Raw genomic sequence first — 10,643 nt, forward strand, 5'->3', positions numbered from 1 at the left:
GAAACTCCGCTGATGAAGCTTCTAGGGGTCAGATCCATCTATCTGTCTACCTGCGGGCATGAACGCAGCGTCCATAAGAAAGGGCATCAGTACGAGCAATGTACTGAGTATGTAAGGCATGAATAGCAACATAACAAGAGATAGGGAACATAACATGAAATAAAGAGATAACTTGTACATCTGAATGCCTCTTAGACGGATACCATGCATGCTTAGCCTTTTCACAAAAATATTTCTCATACATCTATAACATAATAGTGCTGCGGAACGTGCAGCCCGATCTATAAATATATTATATCATCATTATATACCCATATATCCCGCGTCCGGGCATCCCGCGTACAGGACGATATCGTAGTATGCCAACTGATCAAGTGGTAATGCGTATATAATGTCGTCACCCTTTTCCCATACCCTATATAAATATAATATACGCGTATATTACGCTGTCATCTTTTCTCATATCATATATACATATATAATATAAATAGCATGCATAAGAGCCCAATTAAAAGTTATTATTTTATCGGAGTGACGTAAGGTCGGTAACCTCCGATTTACATTATGGGACAATCATCATCGCTATATCTCACCTTGAAGGAACAACTATCATAAGGTGAGATCAACAACAATGAATAAAATCAAGAAAATCATGAAATAAACTCAATAATCTCATAATAGCATCAAAACCATAAGCTTTGGAATCTCCAAAAATAGAATCATCATCATTATCATCATAGAACATACGTATCTTTAGCATCATAAGAAACTCTAAGAATCATGAACTTCTAGCTTTTTGGGAATAAAGATGTTATGGAAAACATGTATGGGTTCATAAGAAAAGAATCATGCCTTTAGAAAGAAAGGGTTTAGCCGTAACATATCTTTTGGGTCTCCTTAACTACTTAACGCTTATCCTCCCAAGCTCATAAATCTACATTCAAGAGAATTCATACTATTTTTAGGCTTATCGTCGTATACTTATCTTAAGCCTTCAAATTAAACCCTTTTTAGAATCTGCCGAAATTCGGGCAGCATCTCCCTTGTTTATATCCCTAGCCCGAAATCACAATACCAACAACCAACAACAATAACAACAAACTAACATCAACAACATCATCATCAATACCAAAATACTCCATAAAACATCCCACATGATATTTATTCGATTTCTCAACCAAACTAATTTATTATACAACCATTTAATAGCTCTATCTTCATAAATAAACCTAAATCAATATCATTAAGGAGAGATTCATACCTTGTCCTCAGTAGAACCGCAATATCTCCAATATCAACCTTGAACCCACGCCAAGATTCACCACAATACGATGCTATAATCACAACTACACACTATCCGAACCTAAATCCTGAGATTTTACTTGATTTGCGCTAAAAGTTTATAGACGGAAGTTGAGGGAATGTTCTAGAGGATTTGGGATATTTTTAGGGGTGTTTGGATGAAAAAATAAGGGGTAAACCCCCTTTTATAGCGTTCTAGAGTCGGTTTGCACCGACCTAGAATTTTTGCGCACTGTAGCTGCGCGCCTATGCTCCGCCGGCCTAACTTGTAACATTCATAACTCTCTACTCCGATGTCCTATCGACGAGCGGTTTATTGTGTTGGAAACTAGACTTCATGAAATTCATTTTAGGCTTTTACTTTACTTCAAAACTCTTCATATACTAAAGATATTCTTTCCCCAAGTTGGCTCAAAATTATCGTACGAAATCTTTCCGAAATTCCAACAACTTAGTTTCCTTGATTCACTTGTTCTCCAATCCTTCCATAACCTATTACATGAACTTAAACCCCCATAACTATAAGATAGGCACATATAACCTCATATACCCTAGGAAATATCTCCAATGTCCACAATTGAACAACTAACACCTAATGAATCTCAATGTACAAAACTAAGAGGTGTAATAGTTGTTGATCTCATCTTATGGTAATTGTTCCTTCAAGGTGAGATATAGTGATGATAATGATTCCATAATGGCAATCGGAGGTTTATCGACCTTACGTCACTCCGATAGAGTTATATCTTTCATTTGGGCTCTCATGCATGCTTTATATATATGTATGTATTTTCTCACAACGCGCAGTGCTATAGTCGGCTAGGCAGGCACGTAGATGTGCACACCACCGCAGTGGGCAGGTTATGATGTTACCCCAGACGCGGGATGCCCTAGACGCGGGATGATGATAATATGATGATAACACTGAGCCTATATGGCTGGATATGGTACTATATATGTATGTCTGGAAATATTTTTTTTAAAAGCTAAGCATGCATGACATCCGCCTTAAGAGGAATTCAGAGATACAAATTAATCTCTTTATCTTATGTTATCTTCATACTTTCATCATTTTGTTACTCATGCCTTACATAATCGGCACATTATTCGTACTAACGTCCTTTTGTTTGTGGACGCTGCGTTCATGCCCACAGGTAGACAGGCAGACGGACCAGACCCCTAGGCTGCTTCATTAGCGATTGCATAGGAGCGCTCCGCTTTTGCGGAGCTACAAGTCAGCTGGTACTATTCTTTTGTGTATATATAGGCATGGCGGGGTCCTGTCCCATCCTCATGATGCTAAGCACTTCATGTAGAGGCTCGTAGACAGATGTATATAGTCAAATGTTCTATAATCTCATCGGTTCATATTTTGTATATCATTTTTGGCTGCCTTATCGGCTTGTATATATGGGCATAGTTGATGGTGATTATATAGATGTGCATATATCTCTTGAACTTGTGTCTCTTACAGATTATGATAGTTGCGAGTTAGCCATGTGGTCCTCTTAGATATGATTACGAGATGTATATTAGGAGGTGCTCAGTAGGTTAGCTCCGGGTGCCCGTCACCGCTCTCTGGTTGGGTCGTGACAATTAGCCCTTTCAATGCTTGCATAAATCAGAGTAATAATGAACACTTGGCCAGATTCCACGTTAGTCAATGTAATGGATAGTAATTGTGTGGTATCTTTTATAATTTCAACCTGGAAATGATCATATACAAAGACTCAAATTTTTCCATTGATACTATACCATGACGATCCCATCCCTGGCCATAATTTGTACATATCAATGTGTCTTGAATTTTGAAAGGGTTCCATTAAAGAAATATAGTTGAATTAGTTTTGTCTATGTATCAGACCACTCTTTCAAAAGCCCGTTGAGTGTTTACAGAACTTATATTCCAAATGAGCGAGCTATTCATTGAGAATTTCCTTTGGCATAACCTTTCCTTATTAGTACCCCACATGCTGCCTTAGGTGGTGCACTTTTTTCTCTTGTTTGTTGGTCTGTCTTGCTTCTCTCTGTCTTTGCTGCTTGTCCAGTGGAGACCTCTCCAGTATTGTGTTATGCTAATGTGATTGATTCACTTCTTTTCTCTACTTCATCATCATCTCCGATATCATTCTCTTTATCTGTTTCTGATTGCTCTCAGGCATATTGGTGGATTCTGAATCATCTGCCTCAGTATCATTGTGTTTAGCCTCCTAGTGATGTTCTATATCCGTGTTATCTTCATTGTTGGTACTTTGAGTTTGTTCTATTTGTTGTTCTCCTGATTGACAGTCTGCTACTATATCATCTCCCTTCTCAGTGAACCCATCTATTGTACCTCCTAGGATGTTTCTCAGGAATGACAATGACCTCTTCCACTTCCTTTTTTCTTATTATCTCCTCTTGGCTTGAAGACATGTTTTCACTGTCATGTATTTCAATTGGTTCTTATCTGAGATTTTATCATCATCCATCGCCTTAACTTTATTAGCCTTTGTACCCTCTGAGTGCATTTTATCCTTGCCTTGTGTTTCAATTGGCTCCTTCACTACTTGTACAGATGAATCTTGGATTTTGATCTTGTTTTCAATATTCTAATTATTGTTGTTCTCTATCTCCTTTGTATCATTGTTACTCTGATCATCCTTGATGTTAATCTCCTTTGTCTTTGAACTGGAACCTGTTTTGCAGCTTGCACCTCTTCCTCCTTCTTTGCTTTTGGTTTTTCCTGTATGTTCTCCTGGTGATGCTCTTTATCCTCCATTATCTATTTTCCTTTATTCTCTTTGTCTTTATCTTCATTTTGCTCAGGGTGTAAAACCCAACATCCTAGCATGTTGTGTCCTTGCAGTTTACAATGAGTACAATATTTTGGCAAATAGTCATATAGTATAGTTTGTCACTTTGACTTGATTATCTCAATTTCGTCATCTAAACAATTTATCTATACTCTATTTGGAATATCTTTAAGAAGATCAACTTCCACTTTTACCCTAGTAAAGCTAGGTATTGTTTGATTATTAGTGGCCTTGTCTATCACTCGTGGCTTCCTCACTGCATTCACTAAGGAAAACATGGATTCCTTGTCAAACAAATTAGTTGGCAATCCAGGGAAGAAATCCATGCAATAACTATTAATGCAGTCTCCTCATCTGTGTTGAACCATGGATCCCACTTCAAGAATCTTAGTGGATAGTATCTGTTCCTTACTCTTAATTCCAATGCTTTTGACATTAACGTTGTATAATCTTCATGTAAGGATAATCTGATCAATATACTGTCAATTTATATAATTTAATTTCTAAAATAAATAAAGAAATAATATTAATCTCGATAGAGATTTGTGATCACAGCAACATATATTTTAGGAAAACACCCAATTTAGAGACCAATTCACAATCACGATATTTTAACAGTAAAATCCAGAAAATGACCCTAACAAAAGAAAATTATTAGACTAGGTACTTGATTAAGGCTAGACCATATTCAAGTAAGCTTCGTATAAATATATCTTAGGTCAGCTACTGCAAATGATGATAGTTAATTTTAGTAAGTCATTACACCTTAAGCAAATTAACATATGTCCTTTTTGGTCATCCAATTATACCCTCATCAAGAGCAAATCAAACATCTTAAAGACTTCTCCCTAAATTTTAAAACTAATGGAACCAATGTTATTGTAAAGAAATCGAGAACCTGCAGTCATGTTCCAATAAATTCCTAATAATTTAATATTGAGAAAAAACAATATCATTTTATAAGGAATAAAACCATAAAAATAATTCAAATAACCTTTAAATCAATCAATATACAATAATTTGAAAGAACAAGCAAACTACATACAAAAACTACTACACAAGTCATATAAGGTGACATGATCTCATGCATGATCCTTTATTATACATTTAAAGAAGAGTAACTGTGTACTTAAAAACTAAATAATAAACTATGCCTTATTAATTTTTGTATAATGATTCTTTTTTTGGGCCAGAACTTCTTTCACCTTTGTTTTTCTACCAAGTAAGTGAAGGAATGCTTTGTTCATTCCTAAAGAAGTTTGAAGGATCCACCTTAGTCTTCACACGAACCAATCTATCAAAATTAGTCTTGAAATACTTAATCCCCCAAACCTTAGCTTGCACATAGCTTGTATATCCCTTGATGTTATTTACACCAATATCAAGATCCCTATAGTTGATATAAGCACTTCTTGGAAACTTAGAAACAAAAGGAGTCATGTAAGAATAAAGCCTTTTTATCCACCTTATATGCCTTTCAGCTACTTCTTCTCCTTCTTCATCCCAATAGACTAAATGTTGGATTGTGTATAAATTCCCAGCCCTATGAGGGAAAGGAATAGAAGATGATGCAATCTCATCCATCCTCCCACCATATGGATTCAATATTACTTGTGCTGATTCAGCTTCATCTTCAAAAAACAATCTCCATATTCCTTCGAGACCTTCCTCTGGGATTGGCTGATATACATAGTCTGATTTTGCCTTGACGTAACGTCTCGATAGTTCAACCCTACCTAGCAAGACATCAATAGATTCACCTCTTGGGAATTCTGCAAAGTATAATGTAGACTCTATCCAACTCATTTCAATGCAATCTTCTCTTTTCAACCCTAATTCAGAGAAATTTTTTTGCATGATGGAAAGTAATCGATCGATTCTACCGAGGAATATGGATTTGAATGAAGCTACAATTGTTTGTTTGTTGTTATCACCTTTACTTGAGCTCATCCTACTAATCGAGATCCTAATGAACAAATCTTCATGGAATCTTGGCGCAACATATTGCCACTTATGTATAAGCTTTGTGACATTTTGTTCCATTGTCTTGTCAAGTGTGAAAACAGTTACTTTTTGAGGAACATCTACTAATTTGATCTTCCATGCAAGAACAACTCCAAAGCTATTACCACCACCTCCTCTAATTGCCCAAAATAAATCCTCCCCCATAGAAACCCTATCAAGAATTCTTCCATTCGCATCGATCAAATGTGCATCTACAATGTTATCAGCAGCTAGGCCATATTTTCGCAACATAACTCCAAAACCACCTCCACTACAATGTCCACCAATACCAACTGTTGGACAAACACCAGCAGGAAATCCTAGGGTTTTGCTTTTCTCCGCGATTTTATAATAGATTTCGCCAATAGTTGATCCAGCTTCAACCCATGCACTCTTGTCATTGACATTAACATCGATTGTTCTAAGGTTGATAAGATCAATTATAACGAATGGAACCTCGGAGACATAAGAAAGCCCTTCATAGTCATGTCCTGCACCACGAACCCTAACGTGCATCCCAGTTTCCTTAGCACAAAGAATGATTTGTTGAAGCTGGAATTCACTTAATGGTGTGACAATAACAAGAGGTTTAGGTGTTTTAGTTGTTTTGAACCTTAGGTTTTTTATGGAGAATTGAAGGATTGATGAATAAGAAGAGTTATTTGGGGTGTAAATGGAAGAGGTTTGGTTACTATGAGATAGGCATTGGATGAATTCTTTATGAGTATTAGCTAAAGCTTCCCATAAAGTTGATGAGAAGACAATAAATAAAAGAAAGGAAAACCAATAAATCTTCATTGCTTGAGATCTTGAGATTTAGTTTAGTTTGTGTTATGGAAATGAAATTCTAACCTCCTCCCCCTCCATTTATAATGTGTGAGGAGGTAATTGTTTGGTTCAACATTGTATGGTTAGCGTGTGAAAGGTTTATATGTAGTTATGAAAAAAGAATAAGACTATTGAAGAGTATATAAATCATCCAGACCACCCAATTGAGATTTGAGAAGTTAGAGCCGATGATATTTTCTAAGATCATTAAGTGAAGAAGTTTGGTCATAATAACCTTTCACACATTTAGCCAGAAAAAACACCTTTCACATTTGTTTGACCTAATTAACTTGCAAAAAATCAAGCTCTAACCATTTATTCAACCCTTTTAGCTATTTGTTAATTAAATATAGATATTGCTGGAGAATAAAATAAATACTCCCTCCGGTCCATATAATATGGTATGTTTAACTTTTATATTTAGTCTAAAATAGTTTTTATATATATATAATCAAGAAGGTATATGCTTATTTATGTTAGAAAAATAGATATTGAAGTTATGAAGAAGATATGCAAGCCAAGTGGTAATCAATAGAACTTCTGCATATATCTCGGCAACAGAATTAGTTTCTTATTTTCCCTTCTTATAGATCAGCCCGCTATTCTTGAATTCTCCACAGCAATCAATATCTCCTTCATTATACAATATCTCTTTAAGATTGTTAGAAAAATAGGTAAACATAATTGAAGAAGATAAATGGCTTTGAGGCGTGAAGAATCGACTTTCCTTAAAGAGACATTGCCCGTATATATATTGGGAAAAATACAAGCAATTCCCTTCAGTATACAACAAAGCCTGTGTTATACCTGCAGATTTTTCTTATGCTACTTCTGGAGTGTCCTTAGATTTATAGATTTGAGAGATGACTTTTCAGAATAGTCATGCATTTTCATGAACATATGTATCTGTTTAATTTAAGACCTCCAAATATTACAAAATATCTAACAATTTAGAGAGTGAATTTTTACATAACGAAGAAACTATATTAAATAGCTACTACAAGGTAATTTCGTAAGAACACTTCTTACATTCTAGAGGCGAGCGATTTCTTGAGGGGCATGTCCAAGCTAAAAACCTCATATGATATGAACCTGAGGAAGTATTAGATAAACAAATTGCTTTTGGTTTTGGGAAAAACTTGATTAAAATTGTACAAGTAAACTGTTTTGATTTTAAAGAATAGTTTTCTAAACTGGGGCATAGTATTTTGGTAAACATTAATTTAACTTGTTATAAACGTGTGATTTAATAAGTCATATACACTGAAGTTTAACAAAATATGCAAACTGTCTTTTTGTTTTATCTGAACACCAAATCTAACATTGTTTTTCGAAAATAACTCCAAAATCTTTTAGGAAATCAAACAGGTGTTTAATTATATTTTAACTCTTTCAAATAACTCTTTTTGGAAAACGATTCAAACACAAAAATTGTTTTCAAAAGAGAAGATATATACCTTTCAAGACAAACCAAAAACCTGTCCAAACAGGATATTTCGTTTTTGAAAGTTTGTTCAGCAATTTGAGATGAAATCAAACATAAAGAAACCTCATCTTTATATAAAACTAAAGTTTTTTATTATTTCCTTTAAAGAGTAGTATAAGAATCTCAAGAAAAAATATCTTAGTACGATAATACCATTTACTCTGAAATCGAATTAAGGCGGTTTTTTTTTATATATATATATATATTTTTTAAAAGAGGAACTGAGACAAAAATTAATTGTAAAGAGTTGCGTATTTAAAATCCTTTGACCCCTATAAAGATGACACGTTGGGTTTATTAATTGGTCAATGATCTTTGCTTAATGACTGTAACGACTAATCTTTCGTTCCTGAAAATAATAATCAAGACAAGAAAAATAATGACAAAGAATAATATTTGATCTCAAGAATTTGTGCGGGGGTTACAATCTTTATGAAATCTTAAATAAAAAGATGTAATCCTCTGATTCTTCTCCTCACGATACGGCCGTCAATCAAGGGCTTTGCTTGTTCTTGAATGGACGGATTAATTGTTGTTGAGATTTCACTTCGAATGTGGAGCCGAGCTTTTAATCACAAACGTAGAGGTATGGAAACTTGCGGCTTACCACTAGGATCGAAGACTTCTTAGTATGCGGAAGACTTGCGGATGAGAGCTTCTCTATGTATTTTTCTTGATGTCTTTTGGGCTTATGAAGACCCCTATTTATAGTTGTAGTGGAGAGCTAGGGTATGTATATGATTGGTTGAACCATTCCATTTGAACACTTGGCGACATTTGATTGGTTCTTCTATTTACTCGGCATCCTGCGTCACTTATGCACGAGACATGATTTTATTGGTCCTTAACTTGATTTGGCGCGCCATGTCATTTGACACGGGGCGTGGACCTTGGGCTAATAGAGTGGACTCATTGTTTGAAGACCGACTCAATGGAATAAGCCCAATAAAATTGGACTTCACTTTAAATCCATGTCTTGGACTTGAATAATTTAACCCTCATTCGGACTTGATATTTCTTGAACATGGGAATTTATCCAAATTAAATATGGATCAATTCCACAAAATTCGTATGCCTACAAATGCCCCCTATTTCAAGGCTTGTCGAAGTGTAGAATTGCTGAACTTGAAGGACGAGACTTGTAGTACAGTTGAAAATAATTTTTTGTTTTATCTTATTTCAAATGCTTGCTCAAGACTTGCCATATAACTCTTTCAAGTGTAGCTTGAGAATATCAAAATTTAGAATATATTCTTCATATTTCCCACGTAAAAATTCTCCAAAATAATTACTTTGTAAACAACTTAATTAGGAAGATGAGTGGTTGTATGTGTCATAGATTGGGCATCCTTCAATTAGGAGATGAATTTGAAGTCTTCTTAATTGACAACTAGATCAAATAAATCCACCTTTTGACTTCAATTATCACCTTAACACCATTTCATATTGGAAAAGGAGGCCAACCCAAGCAATGAGCAAAAGTCACGTGACCAAGCATTTAAACATAACACCGCATGAATTCAATCCCGATCAAAGTTGTTTAAAATTTTAAACTTTTTGTGCAACTTTGTAAATTGAGTTTGGTAGGCTACCTAAAAGTTTCCATCACGGAATTGATCCCTTATTTTAAGGAGTTACACAGCTTTGGGCTTTGTTGTTTAAACCATGCACAGCTTAATAATAATGCCGTGTATTAAAAAAAGAATCAGCCGCCTTGTAAGACCTTAAAAAAAAAAAAAAAAAAAAAAAAATCCAACGCCTTGGAAAACTCTATAAATAGAGTATGTTCCTTCATAACCTTCATCAAAGTTACTTGAACTCCCTTCCGTTCTTAGAACCAGTAGAATCAGAGTAGCGATGCAGCCTCTTGCTGATTTTAGCTTCTCTTCCCAGTTTTTTTTTTTTTTTTTTTTTTTTTTTTTTTTTAGTCTTAACTTTTCTCTTTATTCATGCTGACATCCTTTATTCTTTTCTGTGGTTCTTATTTTCAGAGATATTGTGGGACCACAATAGCATAAGAAGTTTCACATCTTCGAAGCTTAATTGAGTAATGGAGATGGATGTTCGACATCAAAGTTGGTCGCTAATCAAAACTTCATGCTATTGGCGCTAATATTTGCCACGTCGAACTAGACTGTTGCGCTCCTTTTAATGTCTGTCATGACAAATAAAAAGTTTCATACCGTTGGCGTCAATCCTTGGAGAACAGAAACCTTCGTGCAGTTAGC

General features: G+C 35.0%; 1 protein-coding gene across 1 annotated transcript; it reads right to left on the reverse strand.

Annotated features, from left to right (window-relative positions):
• Positions 1-5,096: 5,096 nt before the first annotated feature.
• On the reverse strand, positions 5,097-6,955 carry LOC132054906 (tetrahydroberberine oxidase-like). Its single transcript, XM_059446856.1, has one exon. It carries the CDS (start codon positions 6,897-6,899, stop codon positions 5,313-5,315), a length of 1,587 nt encoding a protein of 528 aa, XP_059302839.1. The 5' UTR covers positions 6,900-6,955; the 3' UTR covers positions 5,097-5,312.
• Positions 6,956-10,643: the final 3,688 nt, after the last annotated feature.

Source organism: Lycium ferocissimum, chromosome 4, assembly GCF_029784015.1.
Source record: "Lycium ferocissimum isolate CSIRO_LF1 chromosome 4, AGI_CSIRO_Lferr_CH_V1, whole genome shotgun sequence".
Lineage (NCBI taxonomy): Eukaryota > Viridiplantae > Streptophyta > Magnoliopsida > Solanales > Solanaceae > Lycium > Lycium ferocissimum.

Excerpts from the sequence above, each read along its gene's own strand:
- LOC132054906 (XM_059446856.1), bottom strand. The coding sequence starts at position 6,899 with ATGAAGATTTATTGGTTTTCCTTTCTTTTATTTATTGTCTTCTCATCA.